Below are 24,901 nucleotides of genomic sequence, written 5' to 3' on the forward strand. Positions count from 1 at the left end.
CATACATACAAGCACAAGCACACACACACACACACACACACACACACACACGCATACAAACAAGCACAAACACACACGCATACATACAAGCACAAACACACACACACACACACAAGCACGCGCACACACGCGCACACACACACACACGCATACATACAAGCACAAGCACACACACACACACACACACACACAAACACACACACACATACAAGCACAAACACACACACACACACACACACACACACACACACACAGAGCTCTCTCCTTACATTACATACAGTAACAGACAGCCATGCCCAGCAGATAAGAGCTGGTGAAAGTCAGAAACGTTCATCTTGTGATCCTTGAAAACTGCTGACTCGAAAAATCGTTGAACCGACAAAACTGGGGGCATTCTTCTATTCACTGTAACCCAAGGCCATTGGGAAATCCCATACAGCATCTCTCGCCCTCTCTCTTTAGCTCTTAATCTCTTTCTTGTAACAAGGATAGGACAGTAAAAAGGAGGAGAGGAGGGGGTCTCACCTGTACAGGGCTTCAAACAGGTCTTTAGAGGTGACGCCAAATGCCTTCTCATACTGGTTTGTGCCGTCTCTGGAACATGGAGGAAAGACATGAGGAAATTACATGAAATTCTTGTTCTGAATGACTAGTGTGCCCTTGGGTCAGGCACTTAAATTACTCTAGGGAGACTGTCCCTGTAATCTCTAATTGTAAGAATTGTAAGACTGCTAAAAATGTAAATGTCATACCCATATACTGTATCCTATAAATGTGTGGGTTGAAATGAAAACTGCTCTGTTGCCAGTCATGTGTAACTTAAAACCAACCTTCCCTACCCCTAACCATCTCCCCTAACCCTGCCACCCCCCCCCCCCCCCCCCCCCTGGACATTGCTGTGTTATTTGTTCCCTGTGCCTGTTCGTTAACTCTGTGTTCTATGTGCTATAAGACCACTGAGGTATATCATTCCACTCCTCACATGACAGTAGGGTTTATAGCTCTTTGTGTGATCCAGGTATGACGGGACTCACCTCACAGCGTCTGTCAGGTAGTGCCAGCACAGGTAGATGGTTCTGGAGTTGTACTGGATGGAATTGTAGAGTGACACCGGGCTGGACCGGGTCAGATACACACGTGACTGCTCTGTGTTACTGTACACCACTTGGGAGAGAGGGAGAGAGGTACTGTAGTGAGTGGGTGCTATAGAAAAAGGGAGTTGCTAGACAAGGTTAGGTAAACAGTAAGCATTCTGAATCATGTGTGTGTGTGTGTGTGTGCGTGTGCGTTACCATGTCCGTCCTGGCTGTGTGCAGTGAGCAGCTCCAGCCCTGTGCAGGCAGACAGCAGTCTCTCTGTCCCATCTAGGCTGGCTCCCACCCCCTGAGCTACCTCCCCAGCAGACAGGGGGCGCTGTGACGCCAGGAGCAAGTCAAACACGCCCAGCTCGCAGGCTGTGAAGAGAGTCTGGGAGAGATGGTGCGTCAACAATCCGTCTATTAATCACTATCAGAATCAGAATCGCAGTACACAAGAGTACATTTCTTTGGCTATGGTCCTCAACACTGGCATTGCAGCCAGCAAGATACAAAATCACAATAATAAAGTAAAGTAAAATAAGTAATAATAATAATAATAATTAATAATCCTAAGGGCCTTTCTGACACACCAGTCCTTGTAGGTGTCCTGGATGGACTCTAAGATTCATTTGCCACACAAATCCTGTGTGTGTGTGTGTGTGTGTGTGTGTGTGTGTGTGTGTGTGTGTGTGTGTGTGTGTGTGTGTCTGTGTGTGTGTGCAAGCCTCCCAAAGAAAAAAGTCAAGCAGCTTGCAAGATATTGCTCTGTACCAGCTGTTGAAGTGAAGCTTAGCTGAGTGGTGAAAATAGTATCACTTGTTTCTCTCATATTTTGGGTTCTTCGATGTAATGCTTTACTGTGAACCCAAATAACGTATTCAACTCTGTGTATGTGTGTGTGTGTGTGTGTGTGTGTGTGTGTGTGTGTGTGTGTGTGCGTGCATGCGTGTTTGTTACCTTTGAGACCAGGAAGCCTTCCATATAGTCCAGGATCTTCCGAGGGTAACCAGCAGAAACAACAGTAGAATCTTCTGAAGAACACATCCCTGTGGAGTGCGCCATAACCTCACTGTCGACAGGTCTCCTAGACAAGTGTGTGTGTGTGTGTGTGTGTGCGCTGTGAAGCCTCCTGCTCCTGGCAATGGGACTGCTGTCTATCTATCTATCCTTACGCAGTCTACCCTGTATGAGTGTGCTCCCAGGGAACCCCGTCCTACAGGTACGTGTGTGTCATAGGCAGCGGTCTAAAGGAGTATATAGGGTTGTGTTTAATGACCGCCTACCGTAGCTGAAGTCCCAGTCTAATCCGGATTAGCCAAAGAACCCAGATTACATTTGAGACACTCAGCCCAGAGACAAAGGACCAGCTCTCACTACACTGGGAGCCTTGTTCACCACAAAGACAGACAGACAGACAGACAGACTGGCTCACATCTGGTATGTTGAACAAGAGATTTGTTGGGAAAATATCACCCATGTCCATGATGTTCCAGAATCAAATCATATTCAATCACTTTCAATGACTTCAAAGGTTAGCCCAAAAGAGGTAAAATGTTCAAACGGATGCTAAACGACTTGCACTGCTTAACACTGGTTAAAACATAAAGTAGTATAGCCCTCATTACTGTCGGCCAATTACGTAAGCTTCATAATAGCTCATGCTAATGACAACTGTACTCTCGAGCGCTCTCATATCATATCGTGGCAGACAGATAATTCCACTGCTTCATGGGCTAAATGAGGTTCCTTCCCAATTAGACGTCTATCAAAAGGCCTAATTACGGCGGAAATGTGAGGACAAATTACCCAGTTCACTCTCAACTCGGAGTATAGACCACAGGATAACACACAAACACAATGAATGGTTTTTCAGTTTTCCTTTATTTCAACAAATTAACTCCCATTATCTAACTCGGTGTCGGTGTCTGCAGGACATGCAACGGTCAAAGAGACAGCGCATCAGAGTGTTCATACATACACAGGCTGATGCTCAGACAGTGGATGAGAGAGAGAGAGAGAGGCTACAGGCAGAACTCTCTCTGTAGCCAACACATTGAAATTAGGGTGAGCCGATGGTCCTGAACTTCACAGTCAGCTTTGTACACATACTCATCCATAAGGTGAGGTAAGTGGCGTATACATAAACGCAGGCTTTTATCTCTCAAATGACACCATATTCCATTGGTTGTGCGCATGGACCAGAGCTTTATGTGACCGCTGCATCTGGGCTCTGACCAAAAGTAGTGCACTGCATGGGAATGAAGGGATCATTTGGAAGCAGTCAACATCTAATTTAAAGTCCAGTTAAAAACACAAGAGCAGTGACTGATATACCACTGGTCTGGCTGAGCCACTCACCGAGCGCACGCTCTAAACCAGCACAGGGCTCAAACACTTCAAACTCAGAGAACCACTTGAAGTTTATGACTACGTACTATTATTAGTCAAATAAAAAAAGTTAAAACACAAAATGAGGTGGCCTGGTCGAACGTCTGCCCAACTCAAGAACATTGTGGTTCAAACAAGCTCATCATCTTTGGCATCCATCTTGTGTCTCCTGTAAAAAGACTACAAGCCCAGACCTAAGGCTGTCCATGGACTTGTCTGTGTGCAGGTGTCTGTCAAGTGCAGAACTACAACTCCCAGGATCCCTATGAACCACCCATGAACTCCTGACACTGAACAACACAGTCAACTGCATTTAAAATAAGCCAGGAATGAGTTCCTGCAAGCAAACAAACAAACAAACAAAAAGGTATTTTTGATCTGAAAGCTTCTCAATATGGACACATACAAACGGTGTGATTTACAGTACTTCTGGAATCATTACATGTCGACAGAACAGCGGTCTTCATGTGTGTACTTCCTCCCTAACGTAAAGTCTCTCCCCTCTGAAAACAGCCTTGGGAAGAGAGCTCTGAGGTGGTACGGTGGAGAGGATTAGTCTAAAAGGCCATGTGTCCACCTCGTTTGCGCGCGTGTGCGCATGTGTTACGCCTGAAACTGATATGTAAGCAGAATAATATGATACTCTTATGGTTTCTACGACAGTCAGTCTATGTATGTATGTGTTCTCCTCGGGCCTGGTGTCTACAGCTAGTCTACTCTAAAGCAGTGGTGGTGGTCTTAAAGACCGTAGATCACTGCTGCACCTCTGGATAGCCCAGTCTGGAGTCATCGACTCATATCGGAAAGAGATGAGTGACTCAGCAGTGAACTAAACACGAGTTTATTATCGTCTGGAGCGACTCCTCCTGCTGCTATGACTACGGCGCCTGCCGCTCCTGTCCCGGCTGTGGCCTCGGCTGTCCCTACGGCGCCGGCTCCGCCTGTCTCTGCTCCTGCTGCTCCTGGACCTCCTGCTCCTCGATCTGCTGCTCTTAGACCTCCTGCTCCTAGATCTGCTGCTCCCTGACCTCCTGCTCCTGGAGCTGCTGTCGTCCTCCCTACGCCCTCCGCTGCGTCTGCGGCTCCCCCCGCTGCTGCTTCTGCTCCTGCTGTCGCGGCTGGAGCTCCTGCTGCTCCGGCGGCGGCGGCCGGGACTGTGTCTCCCGGGGCTGTGGCGCCCGGAGCTCCTCCTGGAGCTGCGGCGTCTGCGGCTGTGGCTGCGGCTCCGTCTGCCCCGGCTGTCTCTCCGCCCGCCCCGGCTGCGGGATTCGCTCCTGTCTCTCCGCGCGCGACTCCGCTCCCTCTCCTTCTCGGGGCTGTGCCTGCTGTAGCCTCTTTTGACCATCCCTCTCCTCTCCTCTCTTCCTCCTCCTCCTCCCTGTCCCCCTCTCCTCCTCTCCTCCCGTCCCCCTCTTCTTCTATCCTCCCTCCCCCCTCTGGGTTTGTCAGACGCCAGTGAGCGTACGCCGCCAGCCCTCTGTCCCTCCCCTGCTCTGTTCTTGCCCTCCTCTGGCCTCCTGGGCCCGTTCAGCGGCGCCTGGAGGGAGGTCATGGGCTGTGTCTGGGGCGAGGCCCGGCCGGCGGTCTGGCTCTGGCTCTCTCCTCCTCCTCCGCTGCCCTTCTTCAGCAGGTTCCCCAGGAGACGGTCTCGGAGTTCGCGCTCCTTGCGCTGCAGCTCCAGGGCCTTTCCCTTCTCGGCCTCCACCCTGCGGAGCTCCTCCTCTTGCTTCCGTCGGCAGGCCTCCAGCTCCTGCAGCCGGGCCAGCTCCTCCTGCTGGCGGGCCAGCTCCTCCTTCTGCCTCTCCTCCTGCTCGGCCCTCTCCTTCTCCTGCTCCTGCTGCTTCTGAGCCTGGGGCGGGAAAAGGACGAGGAGAGTGGGAGGGACGGGATAGAAGATGAGAAGAGGAGGAGAGATGAAAGAAGGGGAAGATGGGGCGTAAAAAAGGGGAAAGAGATGCTGTCTCTCGTCTTGATGAGTTTGTGTTTTTATCAAAAGTGGATCATGAAATAAGTCCTCAAATATTGGGCCACTGTATAGATATGGCGCTGTGCATGCTTGTCTGCGTGGGGACGGGATTTAGTATGTGTGTGTGTGTGTGTGTGTGTGTGTGTGTAAACGCGTACAAGTGTGTGTGAGTGTACCTTGGCCCTTCCCAGTAGCTCAGCGATCAGCCGGATGGACTCCAGGTTGCGCTGAGCGAGCAGTAGTCTCCTCTCCTCTGAGGCGATCTTCATCTGCAGTCGCTTCTGATCCTCCTCCTGCTGCTTCCTCACCTTCTTCTGAATCCTCCTCTCCTCCCTGTCTCTCAGCTTCTGCTCTCGTTTACGCAGCCTCTCCTCCTTCCTCCTCTCCTTCTCTTCTTCCTCCTGCTCCCTCTGCTTCCTAGAAACCATAACAAAAGGCATCCATCCACTTCAACACATCTCTGAGTAGTATAATTTAGAGAAATAACCCTAGACCCTTCAGTGGGAGATGATCTATAGAGGGACTGGATACATGCAAGGCTACAGGGAGCAAACAACTCTTACACCTATCCGACTACTTTAGATGTATGCAAACACTAAGGCCACATTTACACTGCCAGGTAGAAGTGACAATTCAGATTTTTTTGCTCACATGTGGCACAGATCGGATATGTAACATGAACGTGTAAGCAGTAAAAAAAAGCACTTTGAATCTGGTATTCTCAGATCTGTTTCAGGCCTCAATCATATGTGGAAATAAATCTGATACGAATCAGATCGATGTGTCATTTCGACTGTGATCTAAGCGGACACAGGTCAGATATCCCTTGTAATTGCGATTCGCACGTCATTGAAAATGTGACGGTCTTCGCATGTTGATGACGTTTGACGTTAGTTTCACTCACAACAGCTTCAATAAGGGCTCTCCTCTTTCTTCTTCGCCTTAAAATGTGCACAATATTTTACGGACCTCTAAACATACTTCGGCATAATTTCTGTCTCGCGTCCATTGCAAGTGCCGGCTGTTTACTAAAACAAGTCTGTTTACTTTTGTTTCCGGTAACCAAACCCTCATGTACGCATGCGGTTTGTTTCAAGTGTTAAGCAAGTGTAAGCAAATGTAAGCACAGGTATCGGATATGGGTCATTTTCAAAAGTAGCGTTCCATCATTCTCTCTATCTTCCTCACATGCTCAGCAGACACACACACGCGCGAACGCAAATTTCGTAAGCCATTTCTATTCCAGCCAAAATCTAGAAAATAGTGTTTATTTCAGATACTGTAGTGGAAGATATTATCCTCATTTCCAGTGAAGTAGCTGCCATCTAGTTGTGACATTTTTGTTTATCCCGCCCCTTCATCACCCATCGTTGATGACGCGGATGGTTCTGGTTACACTGGTATGAACGCGGGCTGGTTTGCCAGACAGCACCAAGGTTCGGAGGTTCCCGAATGCGAACAGGAACGGTTCTTTGCCGGTGTGAAAGCCCTATGAGAGACTGTATTTGGACCAGACACACTTAGTCTTACTCCATCCTTCTGTCCGTACCTCTCGTCCTCCTTGCGTTTCTCCTCCTCCTCCTTCTCCCTGCGTTTCTGCTCCTCCCTCTGCCTCTCCAGCTCCTGCAGCTTCAGGCGCTCCTGCTGCCTCCTCTTCAGAGTCACGTCACTCAGGTGCTTGCTGGTATCAAAGGTCACCTGACAAGACAGGAAGTACATGTATTCAGCCTCTGGTAGAGACAGGGGCCCTCTTCAAAAGCCTAAAAAAAGACACCCTTCCTTTTATTCCTTGAAGTAATAGAAGATCTGAGTGGGGTAGCCTGGCTAAACCGCTGCACTGGTAGAAGTGATCCTTCTGAGTAACACTGAGCCTAAATTAAGTTTGTCAAACACTTGCATGTCTGTTGACTGTAAACGTTATATTTTCACCTTGGTTTAAAAGTAAACCTCAACTCTGTGTTTCCCCAAAATGTCCCAAGACCTCACAGACGATTACTCAGTTGATGATGAAGCTGCATACGTGCTGCATAGGGAACGTTTAGAGAACCTGGAATTAATTGACTGCCTATCACAATCTATATGATTATGTAACCCCCGCCCCCCTTCATTTAGGATGAGTGGCTTTGTTCTTTGGATTAGAGACCCAGTTCCCTGTTTTGCCCAGTGATCCTTAGACTGATAATACGGCCTTGAATTTCATTTCACTAAAAGGCCTTAAACCGGCTCTGTTCCATAAGCATCCTGACTGAAGTGAAGACACTCCATCTGATTAACACTCACGGCATGCCTCCTCTCACACACTTGACCATAATTGCAAGAACATCTGCTCAATGGCAGATAGTTAGTGGAGGAGAAGACACTGTTCAGTCTTTCACAGCAGTCAAGATCTATTCAACCAGAGTCAAATATCTTGGCATGGCTCATAGTAGGGTTGGGCGGTTTCTAATTAGTTTATACTGGTGTTAAACTGTCCCTAAATGTAAACGCGGTTTACAGTTTTACCGTGGGATTCAAAATCACATTGTAGGCCTTTGACGGAGCCGCCAATTTCAAATGATGAAGCCCTATCCTTTCCACGAACCTGCTCGAACACTTTCCACAAGCAGTGCTGAAAAATGCACTTAAAATAAATTCATAAAAACAGCTCTAAAAATACTTTTGGTTCGTAATGAGACTACCGTATGTATGGGAAACCCTGTCAACACTCTAGCGAGTACAAAGCGCAGAGCGTGTTACAGGCAGACGAGTGCTGTGAATCGCGCATCATCCTTCTTCTGAGGAGAAGCGGTCACGTGACACGCAATTATGATCGCTTCTAAACAAAAATATACAAATAAAATACATTTTGTTCTGTCAACACTTTCAATAGCGTCTTCAACCACACAGACAGTGGTGCTGGACAAACACTGGTTTGCAAGGCATTTATTATATATAGCAATTAAGGACGGTTTTATGACGGTATTGACAAATACCGTTGCTATTTTCCAAAAAGATGATATACGGTATAACCGTATATCTGCCTAATTCTAGATCATAGTACTCTATCTGAACCAACCTTGATGTTGCAGGCCACAGCCTTGCCATCCTCTCCCTTGTGCATGAGCTTCATCCCTCGGAGCATATCCATAGCCTTGATGAAGCCGTCGTACTCTTGGTACTGAACGTAACCCTCAAAGTTCAGATGGCCCCCGAAGGTGAAGGTGTTAAAGTTCTTATCCAGCATCTCCTCCCTGTAAGGGTCCAACATGGGGATGTCTACGTTACGGACGGGGCCAAAGCCCTGGAACACGGCCTGGAGCACCTCCTCGGAGGGCCGGTCGGGGAGGCCGTCTCTCTGGGTGAACCAGCGGCAGGGCAGCCCCTCCAGGTGGATGGTGTCGGGTCTCTCTCCGGGCACTCTCTCGTTCATGTCTTTGGCGTCGCGAAAGAACGAGTCCCAGTCATGACGCGTGGGAAAGTCCATCTTGTTCTCCACTGCACGCACCTGAGGGAAACCAGATGAGATTCAACATTGCTGTTCACCTGTACCAGACCAGTTCAGCTGAGAGAGAATGTGTTTCCTTAATGCAGCAACGAGCCAGAGGAGAGTTGTATCGGTTTCGCTGACATTTGCTTTACAAAGCTGCTCTAACAACACCACAGTACAGATTTATACACACACACACACACACACACAGACACAGACACAGACACAGACACAGACACAGACACAGACACAGACACAGACACAGACACACACACACACACAGACACAGACACAGACACAGACACAGACACAGACACAGAGACACACACACACACACACACACACACACACACCTTCAGTATATCAGTGAAGCCACTCAGTTTGATGCTCTTGCCGTCTAAGCGTCCCAGCAGGCACTTCACCACGGTCCTGTTCTCCACCTCTCCCTCGAAGCGGATGAAGTCCATGGTGCTCTTGGATATGCGCAGGGCTGAGAACTGCTCCGGCGCCACCATGCCCTTCACCCTCTCCATCACCTCCCAGTTGGAGATGCTCTTCCCGGGCAGCTTCAGCTGGGGCAGGGCCACGCTGACCGTCATCTTAGCTATGGGCTTCAGGTACAGGTTGTACTCGGAGCACAGACACAGCGCCTCTGTCGTGTCGTGGATGATGGTCGTCATGGTGATGGCAGCTGGCTGAACTCAGCTGGAAGAGTGAAGAAGAGTCCTCCTGGAAAATGAAACATCTGTTGCTTAGTGGACTATGATTCAGGCCACTCCCCCTAAGTGTCTAAGCCACACCCACTTTGATACAAGCTCCACCCACTTTGATACAAGCCACTCCTGTATTCCTAGTTGTAGTTTATAATAAAATCGGATGTTGCACACAAGTCAACTCATTCCTGGTTCATTGATTCACCAGCCAACCACGGCAAACAGTAGTAGTTACCATCCCTGATGGCCTCATACACAGGGGGGCTAGCTAAACCACATAAACAACAGTTGACTGTTAGCTATCATACTTAACACATCTTAACTACGGGTAGAAAGCGGGGGCATTTCTAGCAACAGTTATCTTTTAGAATGTGCAATAACACTATGTGCAATATGACAACCCTCGGGTACATAAGGTTCAGAGATAGGAAATGTTAGAATAGGTATAGCATAGCATAGAGTACAGCACAGTGTTTTATTTGTATAGTATAGTGGATAGTGTATATAGCCTTTATTTATGCAAACCAGCCCTTTTCCCTTCTTGTTTTTAGTTTTTCTTCCTAGCACCAGGGGAGCCCCCCCTCCTAAATTTCGTTGTTTGGTACCTGTACTATATCAATGACAATAAAGACCATTCATTAGCCAGCGCTTTCCGAATGGTTCCAGGAGTATGCTAAGCTAGCATAGCAACAACCTCTCCAGCCATGCACCACACACTGGTGTCACTAGGGACACTTATAACCGTAAAAACATCAGAAATATCAGCAGCCTAAACGGCAAACGACACTAACCTGGTTCACTCTGCCAGCTTTAATGTATCACGGTTGTGTTATTTGGGTTCATTACAACTAAAAGATGCTCACAAAACAACACGTAGCTAGCTCACTGGCAAGCAGACGCCGAATGCGTTGAACTTTCAACCGGGCCAACCAAACCAAAGGTAGCTGCATCTCCACTGTAAACAAATATAACATAGCACCACCTAGCGGTGAAACCTGCGAAATACATCCCTGACCGTTGGGTCGTTGTGTCCCAGTGTCCACTAGAGAGCAGCAATACTTCAATTGTTGCACGAGTGCCACACTGTGTGTCTCTCTTTCTCTCGCAGCATTGGTTGAACCCCCCAGGCAGAAATGTTGGCACAGTTTCCCTGAAAAGAAAATGCAGAGGAATTTGCATAATAGGCATTATTCACCTCACTGTGTATGTAGGTCACTGCAGTCACATAGGCCTTTCCAGTCACACTGCTGCTCAACTCTACTCCACAATCAATTCAATGCCAATGTGAGTATTTGAAGGAAACTATCCCTGCCTGCCTGGACCCATTTGAAATAATCACATACACACACACACGCACACGCACACGCACGCACACACACACACACACACACACACACACACACACACACACACACACACACACACACACACACACACACCTAGCAGGTGCAGAGTGGGAGTTCATTAGAAACGTAACAGATGCATAGCAGTGTTTCATCTAACAGCCTGTGGACCTGCCAAGCCTTGAATGCTAAATTAACTTCTCTGTGGTGATTAGTGGGCATCAATAATTCAACCACACAAGAGTGGAACAATCATTATATTTCATTATTAATGTCATACAGCCTTGAATATGTGTTTGCCGTCTGACCAGCATGGAAAAACAAAACCTCTAACAAACCCTATTATTGAGTGTGTGAGTTAATTTACTCTCTGGAATTGGAGAACAAGTTCAGTGTAGTTCTCAGCAGGAATGAAGACCCAGTTAATGTCAGTGAAATAGTAATATGGTACCAGTGCTTTGACTACAAACTCACACAGATAGATAAACAATTATTGCTTTATTCCCCAAAATACAAACCAAAGTCAGAGGGAGAGACACAATCCATAAAATACATTAGAAGAGAAGAAACCATTACAGTGGCTCAGTCGGAAGTGGCTTTCATATAATTTACAGTAACTTCACAGTATCTGGTAGACACAGACAGACAGACAGACAGACAGACAGACAGACAGATAGGCAGTACACAACATTTCTTTCATTATACATCTGGAAAGGTGACATCAAGTAGGTCTGAACAGTAGCCTTTATATCCTCAACCGAGGAGAACTAATAAATCCAACCATATCACACAAGTGGGGAATGCAGTCCAACACAATGACACTTAGGAATGTGTGTGTGTGTGTGTGTGTGTGTTGCAATGCAATTCTTCCATTAATTAACAGTCATTTATTGAGAGAAAATAGGTCAACATATTCTTGTATACAAAACCAAAAACCAAAACAAATTTCCTCTACAGTAAACACAAGACAAAAGACAATAATTGAACAAATGATTGTTTACAAGGCAGCAGCTTAAACAAGGATCTGTAAAACACGACTACATCATGCTCATCAGTGCCGTGGCATCATGGGAGGTTTGCCTCCAGTCAGAGTAAGTGCAGTACTGTCTGCATATCCATAACGGGTCAACCACAGAGTCACAGACCCGCCCTGGAGAGGACAAACAAGTCTCAGCCCCTAACTGGCCACATAACCTCCTTTCTCTTCCTCCAATGGAAAACCACTACAGACATGAGATCAAGAACAGAATATACTGCAATGGACAACAGGGGCACACAGGAAATACTATAAACTGTGTGACCCCGTTTTTTTTTTACTGTCCTTCCTTTCTTCTGGCCATAGAACACTGAAACATCAACAATACAAAACCCATAAGACATCTAAGCTCTTAATCATTTTATAGTCTCTGCAATTCCATACTTTCATTTCATAAACTATCTTCTCTTGTTACCTTCAAAGTGACAAGTGCAGTTACATTGAGGTTGCTTTAATAAGTGTTAGGAGAATCATTTAAGCGAACTCCAGTGGTAGTTTTATTTCCTCATTCGGTGAAAGACATTTCCAGAACGGAAAGGTGTGACTCGTTCCAGTCATTCCGCTCCCATCCTCTAGTACAGGCAAATCGTCTCATTAAGGAAACTGGTGTCCCAGCTCCAGACTTTCAGATTAGTGAACTTTATTTCCACCAAAAATATATTATTTTCAGACTAAAATCATCATAGTTAAAAAGTTGACACATCACTGGTGCAGACCTTTCATAGTTAGTTAGAGTATTCTTTAAATAATTATGTTAAATTAAATATTCACATTATATTAGCTCACTATAGTGATAATCAGCTCCTTCAAACCAAACTGAACATAAATCTATTTACACAGCAAACATATTTTAAAATGTATTTTGCTGTATCTTATAACTACTATATCTCTAATCTTTTAGGGGCTGTTTCCCTAGCTTTAGATGCCATTTTGTCTCTGCTTTAGCCAAAAATGTATTTGTCATTGTGGTTGGCTTAAGCAGAAATAGACTTAGACCCAGGTAATTATTTTTCGAGACATGGTATGGCTAGCCCCCATGTTATAGCATCATTAAAATAAAGTGAGTCCTATCAGGGCTACCATAGGACTCTAAAAGTGCAGAGTTATCCAAACAGGTTTGACAATGGTCTGGGTTTGAGTGGGCTGGTTGGGGATGCGTCTCCACCTTCTCCCTCCCCGGGCTCTCTGAAAGAGATGCTGTGGATGATCTGGGTTCTGAAGCGTCCTCGGTGCAGCCGTGCATTGAGCCTACTCAGAGATGATTTCCTGTGTACAGACTTGGTCCTTCCTGTCCCTCCCCCATCCCCTGCACCCTCTGCGGGCAGGTTTAGAAGCCGAAGAGGGTTCAGGTTAGACTGGAGGACTCTGGGTAATCTCCAGCGGCCCGCTCCGCTGTCTGTGTTCTCCGTGTCCGAGTCTCCCCCGGGTGAGGTAACGGCCCCATCCTGCAAGTCTGCAACAGCAGCAGGGGGGAGGTACTGGCCGGCCCTCCTCCCACTGTAGTCCCTGGTGTCTGTGTCTGCATCCCACTCCTCTACCAGCATACGTACCACCTGTCAATCACAGTGCATTTCACAACAACATACCTCACAGAAAATGGAATTACAATGACAAGTGCAAAGATTTTTTTTAAACATGAAAACAGAAAACAAGCAGGTAAGATCAGGGAAGTACCTGTGTGTGGCTGTGCATGGCTGCCAAGTGAAGGGGTGTGTACCCAGCGCTGGAGCGTGCATTTATATCCACAGAAGCTGAGTTCTGTTTAGCAAAGCCCAGCAGCTGGGATATCAGCTGGTGTTTGCCTTGCTTAGCTGCCCAATGTAGGCAGGTGAAGCCTGTCACAAAGTCCCTCTTGGAGATCAGGCTGGGGTCCAGGGAGAGGAGGGGCTGCAGGCTGTCCCACAGGCCATCCGAAGCACACAGCATCCACTCGTGCTCCAGTGGGTCCAGGGCCACCGAGGCACAGTCCTCGTCAGCTGAGCCGGAGTGGAGGGAGGCAGAGTCACCGTCACCCCTGACCGAATCTAGGATCCGAGAGCCACGGTGGATCATGGACCGACGCACCTGGACACAGAGAGGAAATGGTTGAGACTCAGGTTTTAATAAGGACAAATACTAGCTTATACAGTTTGGCCACCGAGACCAGAGCTCAGAGCTGATCTAAAATACATCTCTGCGGAGATCAGGTATTAATTGTCCCCTAATTGTATAAAATGCTTGTTTGAAGCCTTACCTGTGGGGAGCTGCTCATCATCAGTTCGATGAAGTTCCTTCGGCTGTTCTTGGGGGTGTTTCCATCTCCTGACACACCCACTGAGTCCAGCCCCCCCTCCCATCCGCTGTCCTCTGACAGGCCGCTGGTCAGCAGGGCCCGCTGGGAGCACCGGGACACCCGCCGGCCGCCCCTCACCTGGGCAGGGGCCACACCTGAGTGGGCCGGGTCAGGCACCGAGCCTATGACAGGGGCGGACTCTCTCCTCTTCCTCTCTCTCAGCCTGACTTCTATGGAGCTGGGGTCAACAGTGTCATCACTAGTCTGAGCCAGGACAGATTCTTTTTCTACGCACGGATGATGATCATTACCGTTGGACTGTCCCTCATTATCCAGCCCAGTCAGGGAATTGCGTGCGTTTTTGCCATTAGATGATAGTGCACGTCCAATGTTAGTGTTTCCATTGACAGTGTTGTCTGATGGCTCTTTCACCCGCGCAGGCTTATTACTCTCCGTGGAGTTCATGTTGACGCTCATAGCCCGGTTGCCCTGCTCTGAGAGCGGACTCTCTCCCACACTGACACCGTTCCCGTTACACTCTCCATCACGGCCATTCGAGGAGTCCGTGCGCTCCACTGATCCCATGCATTCATTCTGAATCTTCAAGCACACGAATTTCACGCCGTCTTCCAGCTTCACTATAGCAACGGTGTCCACGATGCGTTTCAGAGTTTCAGTGTACATTGTGATATTCTGAGATGGATCATTTTCCCGAATTAATTCAAAATGATCAGTCAAGTCCATGTGTCGGACCATCCCTCCCCTGTCCGTTAGAAACTCCAGCACGGCTTCTTCTGTGCATTGACTGCATTCGCTCGCCATCACGATCGTAGATCAGTCAAAACAAATTAACCAGCGAGATGTGTTTTTAAATTGTTACTCTCCAGTGTTGCATCCCCCTCGTCGTGTCGCGGTGACAGCTCTTTGAAGTCAGCCGATGACAACATCATCACTCCTGCTTTTCGATTCTCTCCTTCCGATTCTGACCGACAGGGGTCGCACAAGCAAAAGAACTGGGGATTCCCCGTCCCTTTAGTAACGTAAGGCCATGTGAGAAACTGCTTTACGTAGTTCGCCATTTTGGATCCCAATTACCGTCTGGAACAACGGAGCGGTTCGTTCTGTCCCAGAGCCAACATGGCAGCACTGGCAGCCTGGGGGATCGGGTGATACCATTGCATTGGGGGGAGGGGTGGATGAAATTAAACTACTATTGTTTCTCAACGTCCATAACAGAACAACTGTGTCAACCGAAACATTTGAATTACTTGTAGTCTAGAATACATCAGTAATACATAATACATGACTTTTAGTCGGTTGACATTATATTTAATTCGTCTTACATAGCGAAGTCACACACACTAATCACCTTAGTTTAGTCTCAGCTGGCCGGTTGACCCTGTTGGATTACAAAGGCGGGTCAGAATCAGGAATTTGGCTTTCTAATCTGATCAACTTTGTTTTGACATTTTTAGTCTTTTCCCCCACTGAAAGTATCAGTATGGCTTCCTCTGATGTTGCGCGACAACTGGTAAGTTTTACAAAAGTATTTGAAGGGCGAAGAGAGAGAGTAGGATGTCTAGAGACAGACACAGAGTGACACATCCAGGGAGTGTCCCTGCCAACTAGCCAACTCTGAGCAAAAGCGAATAGTCAGTGAATGAAACATACTTGCAAGTTTAGCTAACAATTTGCCTTACTAGGTTGCTAGCTGGCTACTTTCACAAACTTCCACATGGTGTATGGCGCCTGCTGGCTGGTACCAGAGATTCAGTGAGTGATATAACTGTAAGCTAACCTAAAAACAGTAGCTAGCTGGCTAGATCAGTTGAATCCAATTCATCAAATTCTCTGATTCTTATTGTCAGCAGTAGTTTGTGTACGTTTAAAACGGCATGTTTATTTATACAATGAGTGTGTGTGTGTGTGTGTGTGTGTGTGTGTGTGTGTGTGTGTGTGTGTGTGTGTGTGTGTGTGTGTGTGTGTGTGTGTGTGTAATGCAACATCATCCCCACCCTAGCTGCAATCCCATAACCAGCAGAGAGCTGAGACCCCAGTGCCAAATAAGAGAGGGCCAGCCCAGGGATTCTGAAATGGGTAGGAATGTCCCCTAGAGAGGGGGGCATAGAGAGAAACCAGGACATTGAAAAGTTATCTTGAAGTTGATGTTCCAGTGAGAATAGGGAGTTTGTTCTCTGAGAATGCAGGAGACTAAGTTCACAGCCACGTTGTCCTGTTCAAAATGAGGAAAAAACTGACCTCAGGTCGGTGTTTGGTAATGGGAACAACTTTTCATGTGTGATCTGAGAAAGTGTGATAATGAGAATCTGTTGTGCTGTCTGTTATCAGGATAAGGGTGCCCGCCCCTTCTCCCTGTCAGGCCATGTGGGTTTCGACAGCCTCCCAGACCAGCTGGTCAACAAGTCCACCTGCCAGGGCTTCTGTTTCAACATCCTCTGCATCGGTGATAACCCCCCCCCCCCCCCGCCTCCTCTTACACATTCTTCCTAAAGCTCTTTCTCCACTCTGATTACTGACGTTTTCTAATTTAACTATTGAAGCTAACTGGGGCAATGATAGCATAATGGGGAAATGTGACTTTAAATGATTTTATGTTGAATTGTTTCACTCCAGGTGAGACGGGCATCGGTAAGTCTACTCTGATGGACACGCTGTTCAACACCAATTTTGAGAACTTCGAGACCTCTCACTTTGAGCCTCAGGTGAAGCTGCGTGCTCAGACGTACGATCTACAGGAGAGCAACGTGAGACTGAGACTCACTGTGGTCAACACTGTGGGTTTCGGAGACCAGATGAACAAACAAGAGAGGTGTGTATCAGACGTATTCCAAATAACATTTAGAATGATTTCAAATGCCTACCTGTGCTTGATTAGTTCCATTGTGCCAGACAAACTCAATGTAATGGCACTCCAGGCAAACACTTCAACAACTCATGTCTGATGTACTGTATGTCATGGTGTGTGTTGGACTGTACTTTGGTTGTTCCTCCTTATGAAAAGTATCTCCTAAATAACCAAGATGTGTCTCCCCATAGTTATCAGCCTGTGGTGGACTACATAGACCGCCAGTATGAGACGTACCTTCAGGAAGAGCTGAAGATCAAGCGTTCGCTCCATAACTACAATGACTCTCGTGTCCACGCCTGTCTCTACTTCATCTCCCCTTCTGGACACTCGCTCAAGTCCCTCGACCTCGTCACCATGAAGAAACTGGACAGCAAGGTAACCTGACAGCAAAAATTGAGGAGGATGGCAGACTCGATAGATGGGTGTGGCCTGCATGGAGACGGAAAAACCTGTTTCAAACATGATTGTCTAAGACAAATTATTGTGTTCAGGATTATGATGTGGTTTTGGAGAAGGGCTCGACTCTTCCGCAGAGTAGGACAGGATTGTACTGTGAAGACGTCCACCGCGCATGATGGTTGTGTATGTGATTGACATGCAGTAAAGTGAATTTGGGTCATCCTCAGAAGTTCAACCATTTGGGACCACTGTTACTATAGAAAGTGACTTTTATTGGAGACCATTTGGAGAGTTTTTTGTGTGTGTGTGTGTGTGTGTAAGCTGATTGCATTTCGTTCTGCAGTTTATTTTAATCAATTAATTAACTGATCAATCATTTGGTCCATATTCAAGGTGAAAACAATGCTTCTCTTCCTCAATGGACTAGCCTCCGCTGGTGTCGACTACAGAGACAACTCTCCGACATTTTTCTGATTCCAGGACAAATGAAGCTCCAGATGTCAGTGTTATTTATAGCTGCTGGAATCTGAGTGCTAAGTAGGATTCTGTGCGTATGACTGAGTGATGCTTTCAGAACTGTAATTCTGTTTGTCCAACAATATGTCAGAGAGACACGTGATCTATCCCACTAGCTCTAGCCTAGCTGTGTTCACTCAGGGGTGGTCTGTAGTCCTCCCCACGCTCTCTCAAAGTACACAGTCTGACGGGACTGAGCTCAACTGTGTGTGTGCGTGTGCGCGTGCGTGCGCGTACGTACAATGTTGGTGGGAGAGCGAGAGAGCTCTCAACTCTGGAGTGTGAGTAACCCTCTCATTTGAATATAAATGGAATGCTCTGTGGAATGTTGTGAGAGCTAGCTGGCCTTTGTGCTGCTCAGACTGACAGAGAGATGGAGTGCAATGTGTGAAACTACACGACTGATGGAGAGGACAGCCACTGCTGAACACTTTTGTTTTTCAAACAGACCAAGAGTGTATTTTTAGCTGTGTGTTTTGCTGTGGTCCCACTGTGGGTGGCTTGTGTAGAGATGAGGGCTCTAGCCTGGGTGGCTCTCTCTCTCTCTCTCTCTCTCCCCCCCCCCCCCTCTCCCTCTCTCTCAAACACAACCACAGAGGAATGTGTGCAGCTCAGTAGCCCTGATGGTGGAAAAGTGTCTTACTGCTGGCTATGATAATAATGCCATTAGGATCAGCAAGCATTACCGTGACTATTCGTAGGACAATGACGGGGCTGGTTGGAAGTATCGTTGTTGACATCTACATCCTCTCGAGGACGTTTTGCGATGTGTGGAGTGTGTTGTCCTTTCTCTTGTTTCATGTTCTAGTTTGTTAGTATTCCAGCCGATGCAGCTAATCATGCCTCTGATATAGGGCTAGTTTGATTATATATATATATATAGAGACTGTATGAATGAATGAATGGTGTTTATTGTCATTACAGTACAGGTACCAAACAACGAAATTTGGGAGGGGGGGCTCCCCTGGTGCTAGGAAAAAAAAAATAAAAACAAGAAGGGAAAAGAGCTGGTTTACATAAATAAAGGCTATGTACACTATCCACTATACTATACAAATAAAACACTGTGCTGTACTCTATGCTATCATGCTATACCTATTCTAACATTTCCTATCTCTGAACCTTATGTACCCGAGGGTTGTCATATTGCACATAGTGTTATTGCACATTCATTTAAAGTGTCGCAGTTTGCAGGTTTGAAATGTTCACAGTTGTGTTTCAGTATTGCACTTATCAGAGTGTAGTAGAGATATATAGAGTGTGGTTTCAGTTTCAGTTTGTGATGTATTTGAGTCCTCTCTCTTTCAGGTCAACATAATCCCGGTCATAGCCAAGGCAGACACCATCAGTAAGAGTGAGCTTCACAAGTTTAAGATCAAGATCATGAGTGAGCTGGTTAGCAACGGCGTGCAGATCTACCAGTTCCCCCTTGACGACGAGACCGTCGCCAAGGTCAACACCACGATGAATGTGAGTACACACACACACGCACACACACCGATAAATGGCACGCTTTGACATTGATGACTGATGTCCCCCCCCCTGTTGCAGATTAAATGTGACAGTTAAGTGTTTCCATGTACCTCTAAACTTTAATATGTGTACCTGTAGGGTCACCTGCCGTTTGCAGTGGTGGGCAGCACAGACGAAGTGTGTGTGGAGAACAAGATGGTGAAGGGTCGCAAGTACCCCTGGGGCGTGGTGGAAGGTAGGGTGTGTGGGTGTGTGGGTGTGCGCGCACGCGTTTTCTCTGACAAAGCCCGCCGTGCCTCCTTAACCCCTGTGTGTGTGTGTTTCAGTGGAGAACGAGAGCCACTGTGACTTCGTGAAGCTACGCGAGATGCTGATCTGTGTAAACATGGAGGATCTGAGAGAGCAGACACACACCCGCCACTACGAGCTGTACCGCCGCTGCAAACTGGAGGAGATGGGCTTCAAAGACACCAGCCCAGAGTGCAAACCAGTCGGGTACGAATGCACGCACTGTTACACACCCGAAGGTAGTAACAAATAAGGGAGTCCACACATGCGTTTAAATGATACAATTAAAGTTTTATTTAAGTAAAGGAACCAAAAAAAACTAAATAACATGTATATGATTATGGATAAGAATCAGTAGTGTAGGCCATGAGTGAATGGTTGTATAATGTATGTTGTAATGTGTAAGAGGTGTATGAACATACCGGTATGTAGTGTAAAACTGAAAGGCCCAAAAAACCAGGTACCCAGAGACCTTACCAACAAACCCCAAAGGAACCCAAATCATAAGGAAGGAAGAGAGAGGACACCCATCTCATATATACATCCCCAGCTCCCCAAACCCAGGTGACACCACTCAGCCTAACGACCCACCCACTCTGCCCAGGCTCCAGCCACAGCCAATATGCAGGCAGAGTGGGAAGCGTCACAGCACCCACCAGTGGAGGTAGAAATCGGAGGACGGGCTCAATGGAAAGGGAATGGGGTCTAACATGTTTGATGCCGTACCTCAGTCCGTTCCATGCATTACAACGGACGCGTCGTCCCATTTCTACCTCCACCAGCCTCCCCAGGCACACACATTGCCACTCCCAGAGCAAACCAGTAAGTAAAGTAAGTAAACACCACCAGCTTAGAAGCCGTGTCTTTCATAAAGGGTTTATGTTTTACAGACCACAATAACCCTACATCCCCTCTTTCTGATGCTGCTGTCTTCTCTAGCTAGACACTATGCCATAAAGCCTGTCCCCCCCCCCCCCCCCCCATATCCCGTTCTTCACGCAATGCACTGACTGTCCTAGTTGGTGTCACCCCTCACCTCACTTCAGCGGTTCACTTTGCTAATCTCAATCTAGTGTGTGACGTGTGTTTTCTGCGTCTCTAGTCTCCAGCAGACTTACGAGGTGAAACGCCAGGAGTTTCTGGTGGAACTTCAGATGAGAGAGGAGGAGATGAGACAGATGTTCGTCCAGAGAGTCAAAGAGAAGGAGGCCGAGCTCAAGGACAAAGAGAGACAGGTAATAATAATAATAATAATAATAATAATAATAATACATGGAGGAGTTCCTTGAGGTAGGGGGGGGCAGTTTCATGGATGCACTGGTGGGTGAGGAGGGTATACACACACACATACATACATACATACATACATACATACATACATACATACATACATACATACATACATACATACATACATACATACATACATACATACATACATACATACATACATACATACTGACAGTAATAATAATAATACATTTTATTTGTAATGCACTTAACATAAAGAAATCTCAAAGTGCTACAGATTAAAAACAAGAAGAAAGGTAAACAAATCAAACAAACATTTTAAATTGAAAACAGGCTAATAAAAGGCTCTATTAAAAACGTAGGTTTTAAGGCCTCGTTTAAAAGCATCTGCGCTGGTGGGTGAGGAGGGAGACCTTGAATTCAATTCCGAGGGAGACGGGGAGCCAGTGAAGTGATTTGAGGATGGGGGTGATGTGATCATATTTGCGCACCCTCATCAGGATCCTAGCAGTGCTGTTCTGGATGTATTGGGGGACATTGGGATCTATTGACTGGTGAAGCTTGACAATGCCAACAACACCGTAGTCATTTGTGTGTGTGGTGTGTGTGGTGTGCGTGTGTGTGTGTGTGTGGTGTGTGTGTGCGTGTGTGTGTGTGTGGTGTGTGTGTGTCTAGCTCCAGGGGCGGTTTGAGCAGCTGAAGCGGCTGCATGCGGATGAGAAGGGTGCGTTGGAGGAGAAGAGGAGAGCGTTGGAGGAGGAGCAGAGTTCCTTCAGTCAGAAGCGCGCTGCAGCCCTGCTACTGCAGAGCCAGAGCTTAAACACCAACAAAAAGGACAAGGACCGCAAGAAGTGAGAGTTAAGCTTGACCTCATGTAACCTCTCCATATTAGAAGGACTCTCCGAAAGATGTTTCTTCAATAAAGAAGTGTCTCACATCATTAGAGAAGTATCCCTCTCTCACTCTTGTGGAAACCCCTGTATAGACTAAAGGGACAAGTGTGTTTGATCTCACTGAAATGTGATGTTTTAACCACCTGTCCATGTCTGGTCTAACCCCCTCCATCTCTCTCTCTCTCTCCCTCTCTTTTTCTCTTTCTCTCTCAGCTCCGGCTTCATGTGAAGACCTCACTGTGCCTCCAGTGAGACTAAACCCAAATAAACAACCAATGACCAGTCCTCTCCTCTCGGTCCTCACGGACCAGTTTTTAACACTAACCAGGAAGAGTTCTGACTCGTTGATCCTGCTGCGTTTTGCTTTAACGACGTCTCGTTCCAAGACTCCTCTGTCTGTGTTCCTACTGTTGTTTTGTATCATCCCACTGGGATTCAGGGCTCGACATTAAGGCTTGTCCGCTTGTCCGGGACAAGTACATTTTATGTTTGGACAAGTGGACTTCCTCCTGCAGTTGTCCGATGGACAAGTCAAAACAAAAAAACAAATCAATATGTATTAATATCTGCAAACATTAATTCCTCTTTCCGATCTGAATAGTAAAAAAAAATAGCAAGCAAAGCGATGCCGCGCCTCATTCTCGCTGTTTCAGTCTCTCGTAGTTCGTTATCGTCATAGTTCGTAAATTCGCTCAGAGCGCCAGAGCGCCAGAGCGCACACTGCGTTCAACGTCATAAAGAGACCAAGTAATTTGATTGGACAAAAGGCATTCCATGAGTGCTGATCATATTCCAGAGCGAGTTTACGAACGCAGCCATAGTGTTGTAGGTCTCCTGTCACTAGTGCCATTCACGTGAACATGCGCATATTCGCTTCTTCTCAATGCCGCTTATTTTCATGTAGTTCGATGCGATCGTATATTTTAGGTTTGAAGTTTTAAGACCAGCACATCGCAATACGAACTTCAGAATGACACTAATGATAGATTTCTCAATTTGAATATAGGATACTATCCAAAGGCTAGCAAATAAGATTGCTTCCATTGGGGAGGGACTGTAGTTACAAACATTTTTTGTAAATATTCCTAGATATTCATCCCTTTTGTGGCCAATCTTAATCTAAAAGGGTTAGGGTTAGGGTAATCACTGATTACCCCTATGTTTTTAAATAATTACAAAATATTGTTTAATGAATACAGTTGAAAATTAAGGATACATCATTATCAAATCAATAGTAGTCAAATGTGTTATTTGCATACACATACACTCACTGGCCACTTCATTAGGCACACCTTGGGGTTGGACCCCCTCTTTTGCCTTCAGAACTGCCTTAATTCTTCGTGGCATAGATTCAACAAGGTGCTGGAAAGATTCCTCAGAGATTTTGGTCCATATTGACACTATAATATCACGCAACAGCCCGTCTGGCACCAACAACCATGCCAGGTTCAAAGTCACTTAAATCACCTTTATTTCCCATTCTGATGCTGGTTTGAACTTCAGCAGATCGTCTTGACCATGTCTACATGCCTAAATGATGCATTGAGTTGCTGCCACATGATTGGCTGATTAGGTATTTGCGTTAACAAGCAGTTGAAAAGGTATACCTAATGAAGTGGCCGGTGAGAGTATAATATATTATTATTCATATTATTGCTTTTTCAAAATCTTTGGATTTGGACAAGTAACTTGAGCTCTAGGACAAGTAAAAGATAAGTTCACTTGTCCGAAGGACAAGTACCTGAAAAAGCTTAATGTCAAGCCCTGGGATTTATACCTCCTTTTCAGTGCCATGTTGTTTTTATGTATTCACACAACCATTTTTTATATATCCACATTTTTTTTTAATATACTTCCTTTATTTTATGCCCCAGTCACTGAGGTTCAAATAGTGGTTATATCTTTATTTTTTACCTGTATTTTACTTGCTCTTACTATCTCACTATCCACTACTGTTCCGGTACCCCAGATTCACCTCCACTAACCAGTTGGCACCCCTAGTCTGTTACTAGGGAGGTATTGGCGATATGATAAGTCATCCATCCTGCCTTTTGATAGGCTAGGTATAATGTTGTTTTTTGTAGTGCTTCCTACATCCATACTGTCCACCCAGATCTACCTGAAGTGCCTACGGGTAAGAGCCATTGGTCTATTTGGGAATGGCATGTACTGTGTGTGTGTCTTATCTATTCAGAATTGTGTATACTTGAAATCACAATTCTTTGGAGGGTGAGTGTAACCCATAATAATGATACTCCTGTGTATGAAACATAATACAGTCCTAGACTGACACACTAGCGCTTTAAGTTTGTATGTGCCTTACAATGTGTGTGTGTGTGTGTGTATGATATTTATTTGGACTCCACAGACTACACTACCAGTTTACAGCGTTGTTTACACCCACTGATACATTCCAACGCTCATCTACTCGTTTGTAATGCAATGCATTTTGAATAAACAGTGTTACTGGGGAACCTTTTTAAAAAATCTAAATAAACATTTGTATTTTTCTTGATACAATTTGTATACAGAATTCCTGTCTTGTGCAAGAAGAAAAACAAGATGTGTTATTAATAGTATCCATACGCTGTAGAGCGTTACTGGAACACTAGAGGGCGGTAAGGGACCTCGGATTCAGAGAGGAACTTAGCTGCATTCTGATGCTTTTCTCTGGGAAACATCATTATTCACTCTCCCACATTCACTTCTATGTAAACCACCAAACTCATGAATTTCTGTTTGATGTCGATTCTGTCGGTTCTGAGAGTTGTGCCATGTAGCAGAAGCCAGTCAACACAGAGACCTCTGGAGTTTACAGCATGATGTAATTACCTGCAATAAAAACCCTGCCACACAAAACCCTATAGAACCTCCTAAAGTGTAAAGGAGTTTCACAAGCTCAACAGACAATTAAGAAATGTTTCGAAGATTACTTTTGGACTATTAAAT

General features: G+C 46.2%; 4 protein-coding genes across 4 annotated transcripts in view; 1 reads left to right on the forward strand and 3 right to left on the reverse strand.

The window, feature by feature from the left end:
• The window catches only part of asmt (acetylserotonin O-methyltransferase), a gene marked incomplete at both ends in the record, with an annotated part of 6,429 nt that extends 4,288 nt beyond the window's left edge, over nt 1-2,141 (reverse strand). The window contains 4 exons of the mRNA XM_080536810.1: nt 526-594; nt 1,035-1,164; nt 1,293-1,467; nt 2,037-2,141. Coding sequence (XP_080392936.1) covers nt 526-594; nt 1,035-1,164; nt 1,293-1,467; nt 2,037-2,141 — 479 coding nt within the window. The remainder of the gene's footprint in view (nt 1-525; nt 595-1,034; nt 1,165-1,292; nt 1,468-2,036) is intronic.
• Nucleotides 2,142-3,037: 896 nt separating this feature from the next.
• On the reverse strand, nt 3,038-9,579 carry akap17a (A kinase (PRKA) anchor protein 17A; the record flags this gene model as incomplete). The annotated part of the gene is made up of 6 exons (XM_080536811.1): nt 3,038-4,773; nt 4,933-5,316; nt 5,610-5,850; nt 6,983-7,131; nt 8,489-8,917; nt 9,253-9,579. 6 exons carry the CDS (start codon nt 9,577-9,579, stop codon nt 4,312-4,314), a joined length of 1,992 nt encoding a protein of 663 aa, XP_080392937.1. The 3' UTR covers nt 3,038-4,311.
• Nucleotides 9,580-13,094: 3,515 nt separating this feature from the next.
• On the reverse strand, nt 13,095-14,947 carry sowahca (sosondowah ankyrin repeat domain family Ca; the record flags this gene model as incomplete). The annotated part of the gene is made up of 3 exons (XM_080536812.1): nt 13,095-13,544; nt 13,666-14,055; nt 14,225-14,947. 3 exons carry the CDS (start codon nt 14,945-14,947, stop codon nt 13,095-13,097), a joined length of 1,563 nt encoding a protein of 520 aa, XP_080392938.1.
• A 730-nt stretch (nt 14,948-15,677) lies between these two features.
• On the forward strand, nt 15,678-22,565 carry septin10 (septin 10). Its single transcript, XM_080536222.1, has 11 exons — nt 15,678-15,794; nt 16,613-16,727; nt 16,898-17,093; nt 17,321-17,507; nt 19,356-19,517; nt 19,659-19,755; nt 19,847-20,015; nt 20,911-21,043; nt 21,735-21,910; nt 22,166-22,350; nt 22,392-22,565. The coding sequence occupies exons 1-10, from the start codon at nt 15,765-15,767 to the stop codon at nt 22,179-22,181; spliced, it is 1,281 nt and encodes a 426-aa protein (XP_080392348.1). The 5' UTR covers nt 15,678-15,764; the 3' UTR covers nt 22,182-22,350; nt 22,392-22,565.
• Nucleotides 22,566-24,901: the final 2,336 nt, after the last annotated feature.

Source organism: Nansenia antarctica (assembly GCF_963989245.1).
Source record: "Nansenia antarctica genome assembly, chromosome: 7".
In the NCBI taxonomy this organism is placed as follows: Eukaryota; Metazoa; Chordata; class Actinopteri; order Argentiniformes; family Microstomatidae; genus Nansenia; species Nansenia antarctica.

What these genes read in the sequence shown, in the direction of transcription:
- septin10 (XM_080536222.1), top strand. Translation starts at nt 15,765, where the DNA reads ATGGCTTCCTCTGATGTTGCGCGACAACTG. An exon ending in TTTCAACATCCTCTGCATCG is followed by an intron (nt 16,728 to 16,897) that starts GTGATAACCCCC and finishes GTTTCACTCCAG; the next exon opens with GTGAGACGGGCATCGGTAAG. An exon ending in AGGTCAACACCACGATGAAT is followed by an intron (nt 19,518 to 19,658) that starts GTGAGTACACAC and finishes GTGTACCTGTAG; the next exon opens with GGTCACCTGCCGTTTGCAGT.